We start from the raw sequence: 24,394 nt of genomic DNA on the forward strand, positions 1-24,394 counted from the left end.
GGTTCTTTGGGCAGACCTGTATATAGAGATTACACACAAGGGATCAAAATGATTAAGTGATTAGAAAAACAAAAACAAAACCCTCTTTTGATGTACAAATAAAAGGCACCCTGAAAAGAAAGCCAACTGCTGGTGCTAGAATTAAAGAAGCCTAAGAAAATGATAGTTTCTAGTCAGAAAACACATGTTTGAAGGTCCAGACTTAGTTATTTTAGTGGAAAAATTCTATAATGTAGCTCTAGAGAATATTAAGGGCCCAAATATTGCTACATTTAATCCTTACAACAAAGCTACATAGTAAATAATCATTATTATTATTTCTGTTATAGAGATAAGGAAACTAAGACGAGAGGAGAATAAGAAACTAATTCAAGACCAAGATATGTAATCCTCTATAGTCCCAAGAAATGAGAGCATTGAAGAAAAACAGTTCCAGTGAAGTGAGTTCTCTGAATAATTTTTTTTTTTAAAGATTCAGAAGGCACTTTGGGGTCTTATACTTCTCAAGGCCACCATTTTTGTAGGTGTTAGAAATGGTACAATAAAACTTGGTTAGATTGGCTTCTCAAACTCTCTCAACCTTTGGGAACCTTAAAATTGAGTAGTCCAGCTCTCTCATGATTTTGATATGAGGATGACGCTCCAGAGAGGCTGGGTGGTTACTGAAGTTGGTCACAGCACATCTCCTCCCTCCCAGCAAAATGTGCTGCCCCTACAGCCCATGCTCCCCATACGCTGTTACTCCCTCTACGCTCACTTCTGTACTACCATTCCTCACTTGCTCACACCCACTCCTTGACACCTCAATCCTCCTCCTTTCCAGTAGTTTCCTCTCTAGTTCACATGAAAACTCCCTCAAAGCCCCTTATCATGTGATTCTGATTTTTCGTCACAGTACCCAGTACCCATCACAAGAAGTACCCATCCTCCAAGAGGTATTAAAATAGTCATTAACAGTGAATTAAGTTTCATTAGGTCCCATTTGTTTACTTTTTTTTAATTTCCATTTCTCTAGGGGATGGGTCAAAAAGGATCTTGCCGTGATTTATGTAAAAGAGTGTTCTGCCTATGGTTTCCTCTGAGAGTTTTATAGTGTCTGGTCTTACATTTAAGTCTTTAATCCGTTTTAGGTTTATTTTTGTGTATGGTGTTAGGGAGTGTTCTAATTTCATTTTTTTACATGTAGCTGTCCAGTTTTCCCAGCACCACTTATTGAAGAGACTGTCTTTTCTCCATTGTATATTCTTGCCTCCTTTATCAAATAAGGTGACCATATGTGCGTGGGTTTATTTCTGGGCTTTCTATCCTGTTCCATTGATCTATATTTCTGATTTTGTGCCAGTACCATACTGTCTTGATTACTTTAGCTTTGTAGTACAGTCTGAAGTCAGGGAGCCTGATTCCTCCAGCTCTGTTTTTCTTTCTCAAGACCTAATGAAACTTAAAAACTTTTGTACAGCAAAGGAAGTCATAAGCAAGAGGAAAAGACAAACCTCAGAATGGGAGAAAATATTTGCAAATGAAGAAACTGACAAAGGGTTAATCTCCAAAATATATAAGCAGCTCATGCAGCTCAATATCAAAAAAACAAACAACCCAATCCAAAAATGGGCAGAAGACCTAAATAGACATTTCTCCAAAGAAGATATACAGATGGCCAACAAACACATGAAAGGATACTCAACATCACTAATCATTAAAGAAATGCAAATCAAAACTACAATGAGGTATCACCTCACACCAGTCAGAATGGTCATCATCAAAAAATCTACAAACAATAAATGCTGGAGGAGGTGTGGAGAAAAGGGAACCCTCTTGCACTGTTGGTGGGAATGTAAATTGGTACAGCCACTCTGGAGAACAGTATGGAGGTTCCTTAAAAAGTAAAAATAGAACTACCATACAACCCAGCAATCCCACTACTGGGCATATACCCTGAGAAAACCATAATTCAAAAAGAGTCATGTACCACAATGTTCACTGCCGCTCTGTTTACAATAGCCAGGACATGGAAGCAACCTAAGTGTCCATCAACAGATGAATGGATAAAGAAGATGTGGCACATATATACAATGGAATATTACTCAGCCATAAAAAGAAACGAAATTGAGTTATTTATAGTGAGGTGGATGGACCTAGAGTCCATCATACAGAGTCAAGTAAGTCAGAAAGAGAAAACAAATACTGTATGCTAACACATATATATGAAATCTAAAAAAAAAAAAAAAAGGTGATGAACCTAGGGGCAGGACAGGAATAAAGATGCAGACGTAGAGAATGGACTTGAGGACATGGGGAGGGGGAAGGATAAGCTGGGACGAAGTGAGAGAGTAGCATTGACATATATACACTACCAAATGTAAAATAGATAGCTAGTGGGAAGCAGCCGCATAGCACAGGGAGATCAGCTCGGTGCTTTGTGACCACCTAGAGGGGTGGGATAGGGAGGGTGGGAGGGAGATGCAAGAGGGAGGAGATATGGGGATATATGTATATGTACAGCTGATTCACTTTGTGATACAGCAGAAACTAACACACCATTGTAAGGCAACTGTACTCCAGTAAAGATGTTAAAAAAAAAAAAAAGACTTAAAAAAAAAAGCAAAAAAACAAAAACAATTATCTTGTGGTAAATGCCTGGATTCAAATCCTGGTTTTAGCACATACTAACTCTATTAAAAGAGCCAATTACTTGATTTAGGCAATTTACTTAACATCTCTATATCACATTTTCTCTAACTGTGAAAGAAGGCTAATAAATAAAAGCACCTACTATATGGGATTACTGTCAGGATTAATGAGTTGATAAAGGTAACGTGCTTAGTATGGTTCCAGGCATGTGGGACATACTCAATAAGCAGTAACGATTCTTATTATCCATTCTCAAAACAAATGAGAAACTCACTCGAAAGTCCATTCCCAGACTCTGGGGCCAAACTGCCTAGGTTCAAATCCTGGGAATTAACCTTCCTGAACATCAGTTTCAAAATGGGGTCATGGTGGAAACTCATGTAAATAAGGCAGTGCGTATGTTTAATGATAATAAGGACTGAAAAAAGAAGTTACCCATCATCGTCATTATCATTACTCTTAGTTCACGCATCCAAATTCCTTATCTGCAATCCTCAGGCTGTTTCTATCCCATCTACTCCCACCTCAACACTGCTATTTTACTCCACAGCTAAGACCCTGGGAAGCCCAGTTCCTCGCCTCAGCAGCCAGGACCCTTACCACAAGTTTCAGTGATCATCAGCTATGATTTCAAGCCAGGGAGACTTTCCTAAAGCTGTTGGAATGAAGGAGGAGTCCCCATTTTTGCTACTACAACTCCATCAGCAGGTAAGTTCCTGGCATCACATGAGAACATGTTACTGTCACACACTGGGATTTAATTCTATGGCATCACTCCAAAAAACATGTTTACAGAGCATAATTCTCTAAGATCATTGTGTCTATCAAACTCACCTCCCTACACCATGAAAATGCCTTCATTACCTTGTAACTGCATGAAACAGTAAGAAGTCTTATATTTAGTGAATATTGGTGATGTTTTGAATAGGGAGAACAAGGTCTGAATTTAGTTTCTTGGCCGGATAAAGGGCAAGCAAAGGTCTACGGATGCGTAGACCAGCTTCTTTTTGTTTCAGATTATTCTGTTCATTTTCACTGGCTTCCAAGTACTTCCCACTTTTAAGATACAGAAACAGCTGTGGTTGTCTAAACAAGAATTATACATCGACAGAAGACTCACAAATCTATACCTTCACCTTTTTTTTTTTTTTTTTTTTTTTTTTTTTTTTTTTTGCGGTACGCGGGCCTCTCACTATTGTTGCCTCTCCCGTTGTGGAGCACAGGCTCCGGACGCGCAGGCTCAGCGGCCATGGCTCACGGGCCCAGCCGCTCCGCGGCATGTGGGATCTTCCCGGACCGGGGCACGAACCCGTGTCCCCTGCATCGGCAGGTGGACTCTCAACCACTGCACCACCAGGGAAGCCCTGCCTTCATCTTTTGAGACACAAAGCAGGGTGGCTTCCCATAAGATTAGTATTTTTTTAAGTTAATTTGTAATCGCTGTTCTTTTTCCTCATAGTTATGTATAGCATTGATATTTGCAGTAGACGAGAAGCTCCTAAAGGACATTTCTTATATCTAGCTTTTAGGGCAAACTGTGCTTTGTAAAAATGCATTCAGGAGCTAAAAAGGAAAAAAAGGGAAAGTCCTTTAAAAAATAACTTAAAATCCCTTTCTGAGTAAACCACAATAAAGCTTTTGTGATCAACAGCAAAACAAGGCTCTATTGCAACCCACGAATGACTTTAGAAATAGTGTTCCACACCATAACTCTAAAGTTTGCCTATGCCCTAATGGCACTTGGAGTTCTAATTTTTGGCTGACAGTCTTAATCAAGTTTTTGCAACAAAAGCTCACAGATATGTTAAAGAGGTGATACTGAACCATAGGATTTGCCGCAGCTATGCTGCCTAATTAAGCAAACCATCACTGTAAAACGTAACATGCTTCGTTGTTTGACACATCAATAATTCAAAACTCCTCCATTCTCCATGAAATACCTTTTTGGATAATTAACTGATGACTAAGTCCAATAGGTTAAAAAAAAACACTTTCATTGACACTAAAGTAAACTAACTGCTTAAATTTTCAGGCTTCATAGAGTGTCAAAGATATAATTCAGTCAAGTGAAAACCCACAATTACATCCTCAACTCTCTGCCAGGAATCATAGTTATATTTGTTTTAACAAGAAAATTTATTCAGAAGAATAGCTAAATGCATGTGAAAATGATCTCAATATCCAGCTTCCTTAAGAATAAAAAAAAGCAGGATATAAGCCATTTGATAAACTTTAAAAAATGAAGTAGATACATCAAAATGTTAATAACTTTGTATCAAACTATCTGTTAGAAAGGTCAGTGGAAAAAATGTGTATGCATATATATATGGTGGGGGAGAGAGAGAGAGAGAGAATGAGAGAGGGAGAGGAAATAAATACGGCGAATGGTGACAATTGGTGAATCTAGGTAAAGGGTATATGTCTGGTCATTGTACTATTCTTACAACCTTTCAAATATTTGAATATTTTCCAATTAAAATAAGTAAATATAAAAAATAAAAATATTCATAGTGAATATGTATGGTGGTAAAATTAGAAATTTTAATTCTTCCTTTTTTATCATTTATAATTATTCCATAAGAAATATGTATTGTTTAGTTAAGCAGACTTAAAAAATAACTTTTCTAAAGGCAAAGTTTTCTTCAGTAGCCATTAACAATTAGATTTAATTTTCTCGTTAACAACTTGATGTGATTCTTCAATTCAATTTTTTCAAGACAGACTCTGTTACAGACAAAGCAACACTTATCTGAGAAGTGGAGTGAAACAGCTTTGAGGCAGTCATTCTTTTCTTGCATTACCTTATTTTCCTGCACAGAAGTAGAGCACAGTAAATGAGGATAAATGGTCTCTTTAAGCACTCTTCCATCAGCAGGGTATATGCTTTTTGAAAGCCCACTGCATAGTGAAAAATAAAAAGCAAAGTTTAGAACTTTGGGGTTCTTTATTCATTTTTTTCCCCTCCCACTTTCAAAAGCCGGATGGTACCATTCAAGTTTCTAAACTCTAGTTAGAAATTGTTGGGTTAATAATTACAAGTGACTTTTTGAAAACCCAGCACCAGCTGTACAAGTTATACATGGTTAATCTCATTCCTTCATCCCCTGCTGTTTTATACAAAGGCTGAAGCCTACCAAGCCCAGAGTAAATCTTCTAGTGCCAAAGTTGTTTTGTTCTGGTTTTTGATCATGGGCAGCATGTGGGGATTTTTCCATAATAAACCTCCCAAAGTTCATTTTCTACCTGAATGTTTTGTATGCCGCTCCCATCTGAGCCCACCTGTTTAGCAGCTGATAGATATAACTGTGACCATCTTCTGTCCAAATGATGATTCTGTGAGCAGCAAGCACCTCTCCACCAGCAAAGAACTGCCCGCTCCCACTAACTTCAGTCCAAAGAAGAGAAAAATCACAATAATCGTAAACCTAAAATACAGAATGAATGATGCCCATTAACAGAAGCTTCCAATCTAATCTACCGAGGAGAAAGATAAATTATGCTTATCAAGACTATTTAGATAACAGTGTTAATGCAACAACATATTAATTATTAATATTAAGTATTAAGTATCATAACAGGCCACACTATACTCATGGACCAAGATAATATTTCACTAGTACTTATTTTTTCACATTTATCCTAGGTAGGTTTCAGTGGACAAACCATCCGACAGTATCATTCCAGAATGTGCCCATTATGCACAGAGACCAAAAATCCCAAATTTTCTATGCAATTTTATTCTTTCCATATGTATAGTCAAACCTAAACATTTGAAAAATTTATTATACACAAAAGAAGTTGATACAATAGAAACCCTAAAGTACATGCTGAACCATCTACTTTACATTTTAGTTCAAAAATATAAGCCTTTAAGTAAGACAATATAGTTTTGTTAACTGAGCCAAGTATATGAAACATTAGAGAAAAAAAGGATGCTATCAAATGATAGTAACTTAGCTTTCCTTTCTTCTTGGAGATGTCAGTGAATATATTCACAAGAAAAGAATGTATATAGTCCCTAAAGTCAAATGTAGTGACAAAGCAGAAAAAGAAAAAAAATATAAAAATAAGACCAATGTATGTAGGTGAAAAGTATTAGTTTTCTTTCTAACTATAAAGTGCAGGCATCAACTCTTTAAAATAATCTGAGACAAATGCTCACTATTATAATAGTTTGTTATTAATAAAATTAGGATATACTTTATATATACAATATCCTGGGAAGGAAAATTACCCAGTGTAGTGAGAGGAAAACTGATAAAATTCAGTCATAAAAGACAAGTAATTCCCTGCTGCGGTAATAATATTATAAAAAGTTTGTATCATATTTAAAACACATTCTTATAGTTGTTGCACTGAACAAGATAAAAATCAAATTACATTTGTGTATCACTGGTACTTATTATGTTATTTTATAATACCTTCCAACATTTAGAAAATACCACCAGTAGAAGTCTCTCTGTATACGTGCAAAATCGTATTGTCCGGCAGTTCAGGGAATCAAGAAATTTGGATTCCTTTTCATAAACATCTTGCTTTTCCTTCAAAAGGGATAAAAACGTTTTAGTACTAGTTCTAGTTAATTTATATAAAACTGTATTAGAAGACTGCTCCCCTCTAAACCTGAAGTAGATCACACTGTTATTATAAAAAAGCACCCAACTTTCCTTTTGAGTTTTCTGAACTAAGAAAGTTACTTTGCAAAAGAAACCATGAAAAGGAAACCCACTTGAATTCAAGAATTCATTATATACAATCATTCAACAAACATTCTGTCGGGAAATTTGCTGCAGGATACTGAAAATGTAAAGATATGAATAAGTTACTGACTTTCAGATATGGCAGAAAGATAAAACAAAAAAAAGGAAAATAATTTTTTAAAAAACCTTTGCAGTATCTTAATTGCTAAAATAGAAAAACAAACAAAATGTTTTGAAAAGACAAAAGCGTAGCCAGCACAGAACACCTACAATACTATGTTCTTAATAAGTTTCTGATAATGCTGGGTGTGTGTTTTTTGCGCTCAGTATGCCAACACAATTCCCAGGTTTTCCCAACCAAGAAATTCTGAAGGATAGTCCAGAGTATGGGGCAGTTGAAACAGTTCTGTCAACCGCACAAATTCTATGACTGTTCTTTTGTCCATCACCTCGACTTGTAGCCTGATGCCAGGGAGCAGATGAATATACTGGACTCCCAGTGTATGTTACCCCCATTGCCACAGCTCACAAAGAGCCAGAAGAAATGGGGTCTTCTGCTGTAAGGGACAGAGAAATATTCCACGATGAATTTTTTATATTAAATTATAATCAATGTTTGTGTGTGTGTGTGTGTGTGTGTGTGTGCGCGCACACATGTGCGTGTAGATAAAAACATGTGTATACATACAGAGAAAAGGTTGGAAAGATACCATGCAATTGTTACCAATGCTCACAACTTAGAAGAGAGATAGGGAAAAAGTACATGGACATAAAACTTATATACTTCTACATTATTTGGACTTTTAACAATGAGAATGTAACACTCTTATAATTTAAAAAATGTCAATACATATGCTTGAAATTGGAGAATAAAGGATATTTTCACAAGCCAACCTGAATGCTGTTGATAGATGAAGAGAGATCCCATACTTTGAGCTCACCAGCTACTGACACTACCAAGAGAGAATCTTCTGTAAAAACAACAAAGGTCATATATAAGCTGACCACTGTTATAACTGGTTACTCTAAAGATCATTTCATAGTCATTTAAGGATTATGCAGGGCATGTGGGTAGAAAATACTCAGCTGTTTTTTTAATTAAAAAAGTAAACATTTTAGATCACATTCTAAATTTGTTTTGCAATTTCAAAGTGACACCCATGTAAAAGGAGAGCACCACTAAAAGCAGAACCACATTGCAAACCATCACGCTGGCAATACTAATTACACCTTCCTATTTCAGAAATAAGTTAGGAGCCAGCCTTCCCTCATTACAGGAACTGAATTCTCTTCATTACTACGTCCAGAAGATACAGCATGGCAAATCCAAGAGTCCTGTTAATCCACAACAAACACCTGCTTGTCACTCTTAAAATGTATCAAAGCAGAACTGGGTCATGGAAACAGTGTCTCCTCTTTCCACTTCCTCATGACCTCTTGCTGACTTTCCAGTGATTTGAACCACTGGGATGGATGTTCTCAGTTTTTCTTGATCTGGCTTAGAGAGCTATCCCTACCAGTAGGTAAACATAAAGAAGCATTCTGAACTCTTGCCCAGTAATTTAACAAATAATTCAAAGGTGATATGTTTATACGCTATCTCTAGCGTTAGATAATACCTAACTCTTACCTTGAATTCTCATGGAGTGAACAATGCACATGCAGTTGATCCAATCCGGAGACTGAGATGATACGAAAGTGTGAATAATAACCAAACTTTTGGCATCAATTATAAGAACATCTTGATATTCTCCACAACACAGAAGCCAGCCTTCTCCTATCATCCGGAATGAGCAGTGGTAATACTATGCAAATTGAATTCAAAGCAAAAGTTTAATTATCACTAGCAATTAACATAATTTTGGCTGCGGTGAAGACTTCTCTGGATTTTAATTTTATCATCTATTCAACTAAGGTATTAGGCTAAATAACAACTAAAATTTCTTTTAGTTCAATTATTCTACACTTCTGAAGTGTTAATTTTGCCGTTTATCTGACTTGCATTTGGTCATTTTTCTGGAGAAGGGGACTCTTTTGGGAAGAATTAATCTTATTCCAAATCATGGAAAGCTCACAATTATATTAATTCTGAAATGCTATGTAGAACTGAACAACAAAAAACAGGTTTCTTACCCTAGCAACACTGCTGCATCTTAGGAAGAAATAAAAATGTTTGAAAAGCATTTGAGGAATTTTTGTGCCAAATAAATTTTGAGAATGGCTTTTATTAAAGTTTGAGTAATATAATCTACCCTTGACAAGCTCTCTCGCTATTCAGGTTTTGATCCCAGAAAGGAGTTCATGAATGTTTCAATGCAAGTCATCAATGCTAAAAGCAATGCATACAATATAAAGAACAGCGTCAGTACCATGGAATCATGCGACTACCTTACGTATGCTTGGAGTCCACATACCAAAAGCCAAAATCTCTTTTAAATATTGGGAAGTTATTGTAAAGATTAAAGCTGTGCCTCTTGCTCTGTTTTCATAAATAAGAAATTCAGAACCTATTCATCCAAAAAAGGTTTAAACTGGAAGCAGAAAAAAAAAAACTTTTTTGCTTTATAAAACTGTATGTCAATAAAATGGAATCATTTCACGTGTGTGTTTTGTGAGTGTAACTAAGGAAAAATAAGGAAATTGTTTTTCAGATTTGTCTATGTTAGAAAGATACAGAAATAAGAGAAAGAATAAGAAAAAATAATTGGTTGAATAGTTACTTTGGGAAAAGAAAAATGCCAAAAATAACAGATGATAACTGACAGTATTCTATTCTAATGATAAAAAAAAATTCAAGAAAATAATTCCTCTAAAGACATGTCTTTAAATGTGTGCTTAGCAAATGCTCTGAAGCAGCTGTAGCATCTGGAGATGTTCTCAAGGAAGTGAACATACTTACACAGATTGCAGTGTGCCTGTAAGGAAGTGTGGCCTTCTCCACGCACTGTCCATTGGTGACATTCCAAACACACATCTCCCTAGCAGAGATAACTTTGTATTATTCTCTGTCATTTCCACTCAATTGGCTGGAATAATTTTTGTGCCACCAAGTTTTTCTTTAGTGCTGCACTTAAAGGCAGTCTGATTGTTTATGTGGCTTTTTGTTACAGATTACTGGGCAAGAAAATGTTGTGGTCATTAGCAGGGATGACATGCTGTATCTATGTCTTTTTGTTTTGGTAATTACACCCTGCCACCAGCCTACAAACCTTACTTGAGTGCCAACCTGACCTACAAAAAATTGTGGGGATGCAGCTATCACAGCCTGGGAGAGTGACAGTACAACAATCTTTCTATGGAAACTGCATCTTCTTGAAAATGATTTATTTTATTGAATTTAAACTACATATTCTGAAAAACATAATACATCAAGTGTTGCATCTTCTGGAGCTCAGGTATCATTTTTATAAAAATAAACAGTGCCACCAAGAGGCCACCTTTGGTCTATCATTGATACGCTTTATTTCTTTGCTTCTCCTGAAATCCTGAAACCATCCTTGCCACTAAATTGTTAGAAAATTCTCATTGTTTAGAAAACTCTGACTTGGTTACATATATGTTACAACGATACAGATACAGTTATGAAATACAGTTACAAATACATCCAGTATAGGGCAGTTTAAATCTGTATGATTTCAGTTCACAAAAACCAGAATGGCTGTTTCAGAGTTGTTTGGTAATATTCTTCAGTTTTGACAGTTTCAACACATAAGCAAAATTTTCCAAGGAAGAAAAATGAAAGTTTTATTGGCTTTAAGGGAGAGCTGCTATTAAGAAGCAAAAGATACGGACCAATAACGGTAAATGCTATATGCATTTGGTGTTTGCAGGCTTTGGGGGTTTTATTAGCCAAACACTGGAAATCAATCTTTAAATCAATGGTTCTCAACCTAGGCTGATTCTGCCCCCACAAAGGACATTTGACAATGCTTAGAGACATTTTTAGTTGTCACAACTAGGAACACGATACTGGCATCTAGTGGGGAAAGGCCAGGGATGCTGCCAAACATCCTACAACACACAGGATAGTCCCTCACAGCAAAGAATTCTTCCATGGTCCACAATGTCATTAGTGCTGAGGTTGAAAAACCATGTCCTAGATATAGAACTAAATATTCATAGTGATTTTATTTCTCTCTGTTTATATCCAACTGTATGCCAGAAAGGATTTGAGGTAATCTGAAAAGACATGCAACTCAATAAAACGGGGAAAGTGTGTGTGTGTGTGTGTGTGTGTGTGTGTGTGTGTGTGAAAAATAAGAAAGGATATGTGTGTGTATGTATATATATATATATATATATATGTAAAGAAATGGAACTTTAAGCAGCCATCAATATAAAATTTTAGCTCTACAAAATATCTGAGTTTATCAGTGTGGTTCTCAGCTCTAGCTGTGCATCAGGAATCACCTGTGAATATATAAAAATTTCTCCTCAGAGATTCTAATTTCATGGCTCTGTGTTGTGGTCCTGGCATGTGGGGTTTTGCAAAGCTCCTGGTCAGTTAACCTGTTTCTAGATAACTCTATCTCTAAACCAGTGGTTCTAAAACTCTGGCTCTACGTTAGACTTATCGGGGAGGTTTTTAAAAATACTGATGTCTGGGACCCAACCTAGACATCAAGCCAGACTAATTAAATCACAGTTTCTAAGGTTGGAGCCTGGGCATCAATAAAAGCTCTCCCAGTGATACTAATGTTTCTAAACTCTCTTGGATTCTAATGCCTTCCCTGTTTGTTTGCTTATCTTCTTATTTTCTACCTTAAATTGGAAAAAAATACAAAAATAACACATAGTAAAAATTGACTCCTTGCCAATCAATTCTATTAAAGAAAGAAAAGCAAATGTGTTGTATATCAAAAGTAGCATTGGCATTTTAGCTGGAACTGCTCAGTTATGTATCTAATAGGAAGACATGAAAATTAACTGTTAAAATGAACATTCTTCTTTTTCTTTTCAAATACTGTTCCCCAACTTTGTACATAGATTAAATCACCTTCAATTATAAAAAATTAACAATTTCCAAATTTTTTTTAAATTTCAATGAAAAGAAAATCACACAGGAAAAAATCCATAACATATAATATTAGAATATTATTATATTCCCCCTAAAAACTCCTTGAGAAAGAGCCTTTCTTTCTTATTCAACTGTACATCCCCACTTGAGCGCTTCAATAAAAATTCGTTCAATGGATACATAAATCAGTCACTACTCTTTCATCCACTTTCTAGCTCTCAAAAATACACTGTTTTGGGCTTCCCTGGTGGCGCAGTGGTTGAGAGTCCGCCTGCCGATGCAGGGGGCACGGGTTCGTGCCCTGGTCTGGGGGGATCCCACATGCCGCGGAGTGGCTGGGCCCGTGGGCCATGTCCGCTGGGCCTGCGCGTCCAGAGCCTGTGCTCCACGACGGGAGAGGCCACAATAGTGGGAGGCCCGCGTACCGTAAAAAAAAAAAAAAAAAAAGTACACTGTTTTCTCTTGGCCCTATTCTTATTCTCATATTTGTGTGCTTATAACACTGTTATCATTTTGCTCAAATTTTAATGAAGCATCTAGAGGGAAAGGAGATACATATGAATGTTTGGTTTGCCCTCTTGAATTACAAGTCCATGACATTCTTCAAACTCACTTTTGTCTTCAGTTACACTTTTGGGTTTTCTTTGGCATTCTCAAGCTCCCATCTTCTTACGCGCATTTCTTAAATGTTGGTTTTCCTTAGTATCTTAGGCTTTCTTACATTCTCAAATTTCACACTCTCTCTTGACGAGTCATCTACTCCCATGACTGCAGGCACCAACTATATGATGTTGGAAGCCCAGACCTATTCACTGGACTCTAGATTTCCACATACAACTAGTAATTAGATGTTTCCACCTGGATGACTTGCAGGACTTCACACTCCTCGTACTTAAAATGAGGCATAACACCTTCCCTCCTTTGTTCTCATTCTCAGTGAATGGTGTCATCACCAATGATTTTCCCAAGTCATTCTTGAACTCACACATTCTCTCACTGCCCCAAACGTGGGGTACCCACTATTTCAAATATTTTCCTCTAAACCAGCAGCATAGCACTCTCCAGGAACATGTCAGAAATGCAAGTTCTTGAACCTCAGCCCAGACCTACTAAACCTGTATCACGGGGAATGGGGCCGAGAAATCTGTATTTAAACAAGCTCTGAAAGTGGTCCTGATGCAGGCTTAGGTTTGATGAACACTATCCTAGAAGACTCTAAGGCTGGGTGCCTGCCTGCCTATCTCTCTAGTGTCATCTCTTACTGGTAGTTGGAAATTTTATTAATAGTAATAACTCTCTTTATCAATGTCAAGCCTTTTTTGCCTTAAGGTTTTATTAACTATATATATTTATTAATATAATGCTAAAATGGCTATATTAACATTAATTTCATTAGTATTTGCCCAATAAATCTCTTTCCATCCATTTACTTTTAACTTTTATATATCCTTATGCTGTTTTTATTTTTTAAATTGTCTGACAATCTTTGTAATTTAACTGATGGGCTTAGTCCCTTTACTCAATTGAGATTACTGGTTTATTCAGGTTTATTTCAATTACCTTATTTTGTGCTATTTGTCTCATTTATTGTTGTCCCCTTTAGATTAAACAACATTCTTTTTCTTTTTTTAAATTGGAAGTTATATATTCTGTTTCTTTCATTTTTATTTCTTTTGTCTGTTCTCTTAGCAGCTACCCTGGAAATGTCAGCATGTATATCTAGCTTAAAGTCTAAGGTTAATCACCATCTTTACCCACCTCTAGAACACCAGAACATGTGGAGTCTGATCACTACGCTTATGATATGCAGTTGTTGATTAGGATTTTGTGTATGTGAGGGGGAGGTGGATGGGAGGTGCATATAAACCATATTGTAATATAATCTGTGCTTATTTAAATTTTCTAAAACTTTGCTGGGTTTTGTTCAATATTCCTTTTTCCATCACATCTTCCTTCTGAAATCATTATTCTTACTGAAAAACATAATTTAGAATTTCTTTACATATAGAGGGTCTGTTGGCAGTGAACACTGTCAGTATTTGTCTTAAATATTACTGTTTTGCCCTAATTTTTTGAAGATGTTTTTGCTAGAGATATAACTCTAAATTGATAGATATTTTCTCTCAACTTTTAAAAGATATTTCACTGCTATCTAATTCTCATTTTACTGTTAAGAAGTCAGCTCTCAGTTTAATTAACTTTCCTTTAAAAGTAATCTGCTTTTCCTCATTGCCTACTTTCAGGCTCTTCTCTTTTTCTTCGGCATTCCATCATTTCAACATCAGGTTCCAGGTGTTTATTTCCTTTCATTCATCCTGAAATTCACTGGGGTTCCTGAATATTAGGATTTTTGCCTATAGATGAAGTAATACTAAGTGAAAAAAATGAAAAACTAAGTCAAGAAGCAATTCATGATCAGCATGAATCTGACAACGTTGGAAGCAGAAATGCTAAGCCAACGGTCACTTCCTGGGACTTTTAAAAGCTAAAAAAAAAAAAAAAAAATCATTGTTACTTAGGAAGTAATAGGTCGAACCTAGTAATTTTAACAAGTTTCAGCAGATTGAATTAGGATTTGCTAAGTATGCAGTAGCTGAAGTGTAGGTACTGCCTAAGGAGAATCTCATAGATGCAAGGTGTCAGACCCCAAAGAAATAGACTTCTAGAAAATTCAAATCATCTTGGAAAAGGAAGACCAACCAGACTCCTTGGCTCTTTAACAATCATATTTACAGGACTTATACAGCTGAATTCATCTATCATCAAGAATATGTCCATTAACTCCTAGTTTCTTTTTTGGAGCTAGACCACTGTGGACAAAAACCTCAAGGTGGAACTCAGTTATACTTTTCAGATCTATTTCTCACTCAGCTATTAATTTTATCAACTGTGCCAGTAGTCTCAGAAAAACTAACCATCCCCCAAATTCTCTAGATTGGGAATAAATATCTCAGCCTATGTAGCGGGCTTCGAGGCAGCCCTAGTGTACGAAAGCTAAGCAGTTGTTTAAAAAGAATGTACTAGGACATTTCATTTTAGCTTCATCCAAAGTTCAATCTCTCTAAGTATAACAGTTATGGCTTTGCTATAAGCTATGAGAATAGGTATCTCTTTGATGTCTGTACCACTAGCCATTTTGTTAAACTGTTCCATTTTTAAAAGTTGGACACTTGATTCCTCATTCTTCTTTTGGGTCTCAGAATTCTAAGCCATATAATTTCTCCTTGGGTTAAAAATAAAAAAAGGAGGAGATTCTCTTGTATCAACCAGCAACCCAATCCCTCATTCACAGACACATGCTGAATGGATTCCGCATTCTTGAGTATACTTTGGCAAACATCTCATCAGCAGAGTAGTTCACAGTAGCTCTTCCATCAGTGGGGCTTTTTCCTACAGCTAAGTCCTGTTTCATTGGAACAAACCTCCTTCCATGAAACTACACCCAGATCACTATGTTCCTTCTCCTTCTCCCTCCCACATCCCATTTACAAGTGAGTCCTCTCCTCTGTTTTAAAATGATATCAGACAAGTGTACAACATAAAGATCGTAACTGCTGAATTGTTCCACGAAACTATGAAGGCTTGCAGGGATTTGCTTAATAGCTCAAAGTGAGTTACTACATGAAAAAAGACAAGCGCCCAGACTTTTCCATTTTCAGTTCTATAATAGGTGGCATTTGCCAACATCCTTTACACAATGAGGCAGCCACAAGGCCTGATACACGTTGGGATGTTTAAAGATTGGGAGTCATAGTACTGATTACTTTCCTTGGGACTGTCACACAAGTTATTCAACCATTCAAGATCTAACTTTTCCTATATGTAAAAGGAATATGTTAATCACTAAAGTTTCCTTCAGCCCTAGAATTCTGTATCCCATCAGAGTTTTTAAAAAGGGAAAAGGAACAGAAACAGGTGCACAGTTCCACACATCTTACCTACCCATTTTCAGCAGCACTAACTACGAAGGGATGTTTAGAGAAGTCTCTCGCTCTCGCCAAACACGTCACTGAAGCTGAATGACCAAAAAGAAGTTCTTTGGCCGAAATCTGAAAATGATGAGGGTAAGTTTTTAAATAGCTGTAAACTTTTTAGTAGAAGAATATAACATGACATTATATAATTATTCATAATTCTAATTAGGAATGCTGTTATATTATGTTTTTGCTGTACATAAGTTTCAGGAAAACTGATATATGGCATATCAAAATCCCCAAGATAATAAACTTCTAGGTAAAGGAACTGTGTTATACACATTTTTTTTGTTTTTTGTTTTGCATCTGTCATGAAACCTAGATGACTGCTGGACCTGTTTTACAACATCTAGGTTTTGAATACAAATAAATCAGTGTTGACATTTATTACGCACAAAATGTGCCTCAAACAATAGTAGCATATTTATGTGCAGATTTCAGAATTCAGAAATGAGTTTACAAAATAATGCAGAGAAAATATTACCCTTTTTGTAACCATTATAACGCCTTATTTGAATTCCTGCCTCAGAAATAGTAAAAATTAACTTATCAACATTAGAAATAAAATTTTAACTAAGCCAACTTAGTTAAAATGCCATTGCAAAATGCCAACTTTTTCTCCTATGTGTGAATTTTAAAAATGACACCAAGGACTAATTCTTCCATTATCTCATGTGTGAAAGAAATCTGTTCCTCATAATCCAACCATAACAATAAGAACAAATTATTTCATAACATAATTGTTCTCTGCCTTCCTCTTATTTCTATATTAATCAGAATTATTTCTTTAAAAGATCTGTTATCAGAATAAATTTCTCGTGCTACAAAGAGCATTTTGCAGTTGGTTCTAATCACTTACAATCCAAGTTCTCTACCTTCCTCCTGGGAAATACAGGTTCCATTTCAGAAAACAACATACTATCTTTCCCTATCATCACACTTGGGAAAGAGTACTTCTATGAATTTAACCCTTGCCCTATATATTACAGGCCAAATTAAGCAATGAATCAGGGCAAATCAAAGATACTCCTCCTCCAGAGAAAATCCACTATGGACAAAATGTCAGAAGAGAACACCATTGCCTTTTATATGAAGTCTTCATTCTGCTACTAAATCTTCACATGTAGTTGACTAAGCTGTGACAATTCACTATAACCTCCTCATTTTATCACACGTTCTGCTGTGAAGAATAACAAAAACCTCTACAATCACGCCTAGTCGTTGCCATGATGAAATCCAGGAAAACTTTACTTCTATTCATGGGCTCCACCTTTATGAAGCATTGGTCCCCCTCACTCCCACCACAGCACAAATATAAAAGGGAAAAGAACACACAACTTGATGAGCATATACCATATTCCAGGCACTCATGCAACTATGAACAGGGTTTAATCCCCATTTCACAGTTGAGGAAATTAGGGCTTGAAGAATGGAAGTCATTTGCCCAACACTACAGAGTTGGTAAATAACAGACCTAGATTTTGACCAAGACCTTTATTCTTTTTCTCTACTCAACATTGCTATTCTTCATTTTGTCACTGTTGTGTTTCCTTCTGAGTATAAAACAGGAAGAAAAATAGAACATACCGATACTATAAGAGAATATACCTGAGAGAATGTTCAGAGTTCACCTTTTGCTATGCTCGCAGGTATGATGAATGCCAGCAATCAATACCGAAAGGCCCAAGTGATGAAGTTCCTAGCATGGGACTTGGAGAAGCTCCCCATTGGCAGACCTCACAAAGTTTTGGGGAAAGCACAGGGCTTTGGGAGTCAGACCCTGAGCCTGGAAGCAGAATGCTTAACCTAGACACGTGATGAGCAGCCCAGGACAGGGAGACATTTATTCTCCAGCTCCCCTGCACCCCGCCATCCCACCACCCATGGACAGGGAAAGTCTGAGATGTGTACACAATCCCTTAATGAATGCTTGGATACTCCAAGATGTACAGACCTTAAATCAGCTTCTTTCCCTCCCTATTCCTATTCTCTAATCCTCTCTATTTCTTATACAGAAACATGATACTCTCATTCTAGCAGTCCTACCCATCACCCAAACCCCAAATCTGGAAGGTATCTTTGGCTGTTCCTGCGCCTTTAGCTCACAACCAACTGGTTTCTGAGTTCTGTCCATACTCTCCTCTTAATATCATTCCCGGTTTCATCTCCTCTTCATTCCCATTGCCACTGATTTAGTTCATAGTCAAGAACTTTCCTGAGTACATTACTGTAGAAGCCTTCTGCCCAAAGTCCCTGGTAGTATGGGACTTACCTCATCTCCTTCTCCCTTCAATGTGCCCTTAATACCAAGTGATATTCTAAATTACAAATATAATAAAATAGTATTATGTCATCTCCTCAAAATCCCTTAATATTACCACTGCTTTTAATTAGCACAAAGTGTTAGCGATTGCTAGTTAAAAAAAAAAAAAAATCTAATCTCCTCAGCATGTCAGATTCCACGTTGAGTCTGCTCTGTCCTTTCCAGATGTGCCTATCACCTCTAATTTGCCCTTTATGTTCCAGGTCTGCTCAACTACTTTCACCAGTTCCCTGAAGGCAAAATAGTCCCGCCTTCCACACACACACTTATCATTCTGTCTGCAATCTCCTCCCACCTGCTTTTCCTGTTCATGTCTGATACATCCTTTAGAATTCAGCTCAGGCATCACCCTCAGAAAGTCTTTCCCTTGAAGAGCACACTTCTCACTGATTAGGATGGCTATTAAGAAAACAGCAACAGCAATAGAAAATAACAAGTGTTGGTGAAGATGTTGAGAAAATGGGAACTCTTGCACACTGCTAGTGGGAATACAAAATGGTGCAGCCACTGTAGAAAACAGTTTAGCAGTTCCTCAAAAATGTTAAAATAGAACTACCATATAATCCATCAGTCCATGAGTACAGCCCAAAAAAGTGAAAGCAGGGACTCAAACATATGTTTATACACCCAGGTTCATGGCAGCATCGTTCACAATGGTCAAAAGGTTTGGAAGCAATCCAAATGTCCGCTGGGGAATGGATAAACAAAATGTGGTATATAAATACAATGGAATGTTATTGAGCCTTAAACGGGAAGGATATTCTGACTTATCCTATAACATGTATGAGGACATTGTGTTTAGTGAAATAAGCCAGTTGCAAAAGGATAAATACTGTATGATTCTACTTATATAAGATACATAGTAAGGTCGAATTCATAGAGACAGTGTGTATCCCACCACTTTACAGCTTCCTAATTACATGTCTGTCTCCTACACTAGACTCTGAGAAACCTGAAGGAGGAATCTACACCTGTGACAAAAAGCATCTGTGTAGTTCGTCTAATGACTGCATAAGTAAGTGTCCTTAGGTTTGTTTTCCCACTTTATTTGGTGATGAGTGAGCGTTTAAGACCACAGACCGTGATTATTCTCTTACCTAAACCCTTTTGGAGAGGGGAAGAAGCTTTCCACATTTAGTACAAGGAAGAAAGAAAGAGCTCCCAGTTCATTTTACACCCCACCTCCCTGCAGTGTCCTTCTCCCCTTCCTACCGTCTTCCCCTGCTATGCCCATCGGCCCCAAGCTGCCCTACAGCCACTCAATCAACCACGTGGTCATAACCTCTCTTAAAATCTCTCTTGTCTTCAAGGCCTCTGTTCTTCTTCCTCTGGGTGAATTATTCCTTTATCTATATATTCTAAAACAAAAATCAAATTAAACTACTAAGCATTAAAATATCAGTGATGGAACACCCACGTGACTATCTTACAGATACCAAGAGGATTTGTTGAGAACTCAAAAATGCCCTGATTTTTGAAAAGCCTAGAATCTTGCCTGCTAATAGTTGACCCATTGTCATGTAGGAGCAAGATTCAAAGGAAAAATAAGAGAAGGTGTTCATTCTTTCTGGTCCTATGACTAGCCATAGAGAATCTTAAGGAAAACTCTTATGTGGAAAATCTCACACCTATACTAATCAATATCTTACTTGTGTTACTAACTTTTTCACAATGTCCTCACAGTGAATTTCCAAAACATAAAACTAATCCAATCTCCTTCTTAAGTCTTCTCAATGATTCTTCTATTCCTTACACCCCTGCCAATCTGATTCCCATTCCCACCTCATATTTGTAACTGTGATTTCTCAATATCAGCAACTATTAGAATTTGGGGTGGAATAATTTTTTGCTGTGAGGGGCTGTCATGTGCACTACAGAATGTTTACAGCATCCCTGACCTCTGCCCACTAGATGCCAATAGCATCGCCCTTCCCATTGCTCTAACCCCAAGCAGAAGACTTGCTCCTAATAAAAGCATGAAATAACTATTCCCACTGAAGATGAAGTACAGACTGACCCCCACAAAGAGCACCCTGTATTATAACATAACTGCACCGGCAGTTACTAGCCTATGTCCTTCCTCTACGACACTGCAACCAGTTGGGCAGCCAGTACCAGGTCTTCTCATTCACGTTTGAACTCAGGTTCCCACCGTACTGCCTAACTTATAAAATGCACCCAATAAATGCATGTTGAATAAATACCAGGAACATACGTAAAAAGATATAGATGCTAGGATTCCAAATTTCTTAAGCGTATAGCAACCTACATATTACAAGACAACTACTTCAGCCAGGAAACACTACACTCCAACATTAAAAAAAGTAGCAAGATAGTTTAAGCCATTTAGGATCTTAAGTTTAGACTGTAAGAGATAATAAAGGCAAGGGCCAATTTCAAAGCTCAGCTGTTGCAATAATACCCAGTCCTTCTTTTAGGAATGTTCATAAACATTGAGCTGAGCTGGTCTGCTTGCAGTTTTTGGCAGTCCTGTAGTGTAACTGCTCAGTGATGACAGATGTTAATTAATTACACTATAAAATAGAATTACAATTAATTGTTAATTTAGGTTTTAAAGTGACAAACTTTAAAGGCTAAAAATAGTCTTTGATCTTTAAAAGGCTTCCTAATGAGGGCAGTATACTTTAAGTACATCATTAGTTTAAGTGTTCAAATTAGGTCTAGAGGCTCCTAGAGCTAAGCAAATATCTATTCCAATATGTTAAATGTTTATGAGTTGGGACAAGGACAATTAATCGCTAATCAGTGGGCCAAATCCTAGGTGAGGTCAGGTTCTGAAATAGGAGGACGACAATAGTAAATTGGATTTAGAGCTTTTCGATGTGACCTGTAAAAATCACAGGCAAGCAGAGACTAAAAGAATGGCAAGAAGGGGCTTTCCTGGTGGCGCAGTAGTTGGGAGTCCGCCTGCCGATGCAGGGGACACGGGCTCGTGCCCTGGTCTGGGAAGATCGCACATGCCGCGGAGCGGCTGGGCCCGTGAGCCCTGGCCGCTGAGCCTGCGCGTTCGGAGCCTGTGCTCCGCAACGGGAGAGGCCACAGCAGTGAGAGGCCCGCGTCCCGTAAAAAAAAAAAAAAAAAGAATGGCAAGAAGGCCAAACTGGCAGAAACACCCAGATAATTAAAATATTACTCATTTAGTTAATAGTGGTTTTCAAGGGTGCCCTTTGTTTAGATTAATGAGCCATAATTTTTAGAATTGTACTTACATGTGTGTAGTTCAGTTACTTAAACATATAATTCAGGATATAAAATAGTAAAACCCAGCATAGCTTAAAGGATGATAACACTTAACTGGTAGCTAAGATTGGTGCTATTCATAATATAATTTTCACATATGATCTTGATCCATCATATAATACTTCATTTTTCCAAATTCAAAAGTAAAACCCATTTATTACTTTGGTAAGTACCTTTTTAACAACCATGCAAAACTTCCACTGTCATTGCAGGTATAAAAAGCACGCTGTGTTTATTTTATGAGCTCTGTCTGCTTCAATAGTAATAGTTTTCACTAACCTTTAGTTCAGATGAGAGATTCCAGAGGCAGAGTTGACCCTCTTGACTTCCTGTCACAATCATTTGCTGGTCATCAGTGATCATGATGGCAGTGATGCTGTGAGGAGGTGCCTTCCTTCCCCAGAGTGCCACCGCCTGTAGGGAGGACCTCATGGTAAAGGAATCCTGGACACACAGAGATGGGAAGACGTGTACACAGTTATCATTTGTAAATTTTGAAAATTGATCATCTCATAAATGTTTATAATGATACAAACTTGAACGATGTGTTCTCCCAGAGCTGTGGAGAAAGGTGTGTCCCCGTCAAATAGAGAAGAATGTAGTCAGACATTGAAATTACCATGCCCATTGTTAATTAGTCAAAGAAGAATGATTTTTATTCCAATTCTTGATGAGTGATGCTAACCAAGAGAAGGATAGGAATAGTCTACTCACCCCACACCCAGCTCTGACTATGGGTGACCTTACCCACACCAAAGTCCAGCTAGGCCTTTCAAGAAGAATAGAGTTATCTACACACTATAATTTGAAGACAACTTTGCAGACTCTCTTTCCCCAGAAATGTCACCTCATCTAAGTAACAAATATCTGAACTTTGCTATTAAAAAGTAAATATTTTTGTAAGTGTATTAAAATCCTTAATAGTCATAAGATTCCTGACACATCCAAATAAGAAAACAAAAAGCACAAAGGTCAAACCACAAGAAATCAGATCTCAACCAGAGTTCATCCTGAACAGTCCAGATTGCTAAATGTAGTAAAAACAGATCTGGTATTCAGAGACCTAGATATAGGGCTGCTTTACCACTTATTACCTTTATTTCCGTATTATAACAGTTCTATGCAGTAAAATAAGGATACCATCACCTACATTGCCTACATCTCAGTATTCTTATGGGGAATAAATCCAGCAATGCAAATAAAAGCATGTAGGTATAATTATACGTACTATGCTATCATTATACTACTCATAAACTATAATCTAGAATTTCAGGCAAGAAATGGCTTTGGGGATCATTAATCTGATCCCCCTCACTTACAAGAAAACTAACAATGAGAAATAGATAACTCTTGGGATCAGTTCTAATTCTGAGATTCTGAGAGACTAAGCGAGTACAGTGAGAATAAGTAACAGATTAAAAGGTTGCACATCTCAGAAGTCACGTTTTTCAGACTTTCTCTCTCTCTCTTTTTTTTTTTTTGGCAGAAAAATTTTAAAATTAGCCCCAGAAACTTGGTGCTTTGCTATCAACAGGAGAGAGAGAGAGTAAATCCATGTTTTCTGAGACCCTGTACAATTCCCCAGAAATGTCTAATCAAAAATAAACCTCAGGGGCTTCCCTCGTGGCACAGTGGTTAAGAACCCGCCTGCCAACGCAGGGGACATGGGTTCTAGCCCTGGTCCGGGAAGATCCCACATGCCCCAGAGCAACTAAGCTCATGTGCCACAACTACTGAAGCCCCCGCGCCTAGAGCCCATGCTCTGCAACGAGAGAAGCCACTGCAATGAGAAGCACGCAGTCCGCAACTAGAGAAAGCCCACGAGCAGCAACAAAGACCCAACACAGCCAAAAATAAAATGAATAAATTAAAATAAATAAACCTCAAAGGAAAAAACAGTCTATTGTAGAATCTTTAAGCTAGAGGAAAAGTCTGTGATGTGGAGAAGAAAGTCATGCCCTTGACAGAAGTATACTGTCCCATTTCAAATAATTATATGTCTAGACAAGTTGTAAAATCTTTGAAAAGGGATTATAAACCTCTAACACAGCCCTCAATTTATAATTATTATATTCCAAATTTGAGTGCCTGAATGATATTTTGGAATGTCTAAAACAAAACTATGGATAGATGTTTACAGGCCCTTAAATGATTTCTAAATCTGGCTTAATTGAAAACAATTTAAAATAAACAGTTCCATTGGAGGGAAAAAAATGGACATTAAAAAAGAAACATTTCCACAGACAGGGATAAAATTACAGACTATATTATAAAGGTCAAATAAATTTCCTTTATTTGGTTCTAGTCACAGTACCAAGTCACAGCACTAAGTACAACATTTTAGATTCTGATATTGTATTTTGTTACTTATATAAGGAATATGATCAATATTTATTATATAATCAATATAGCTATCAAAATAATTGTATAAACACACACATATACACACATACAAACTTTACTCTTAAGTGACTTTCAGATAATTTCT

At 37.1% G+C, this 24,394-nt stretch overlaps 1 protein-coding gene across 1 annotated transcript in view; it reads right to left on the bottom strand.

The window, feature by feature from the left end:
- Window positions 1-22,338, bottom strand: part of WDR72 (WD repeat domain 72) — a 187,572-nt gene extending 165,234 nt beyond the window's left edge. Inside the window, exons 1-8 of the mRNA XM_065871729.1 lie at window positions 22,186-22,338; window positions 16,291-16,397; window positions 10,231-10,309; window positions 8,962-9,136; window positions 8,226-8,299; window positions 7,053-7,172; window positions 5,911-6,056; window positions 5,433-5,529 (exon numbers count right to left, since the gene is read on the bottom strand). Of these exons, the coding sequence (XP_065727801.1) occupies window positions 5,433-5,529; window positions 5,911-6,056; window positions 7,053-7,172; window positions 8,226-8,299; window positions 8,962-9,136; window positions 10,231-10,309; window positions 16,291-16,397; window positions 22,186-22,338 (951 nt within the window). The remainder of the gene's footprint in view (window positions 1-5,432; window positions 5,530-5,910; window positions 6,057-7,052; window positions 7,173-8,225; window positions 8,300-8,961; window positions 9,137-10,230; window positions 10,310-16,290; window positions 16,398-22,185) is intronic.
- Window positions 22,339-24,394: the final 2,056 nt, after the last annotated feature.

This window comes from Phocoena phocoena, chromosome 2 (genome assembly GCF_963924675.1).
Source record: "Phocoena phocoena chromosome 2, mPhoPho1.1, whole genome shotgun sequence".
Classification (NCBI taxonomy): domain Eukaryota; kingdom Metazoa; phylum Chordata; class Mammalia; order Artiodactyla; family Phocoenidae; genus Phocoena; species Phocoena phocoena.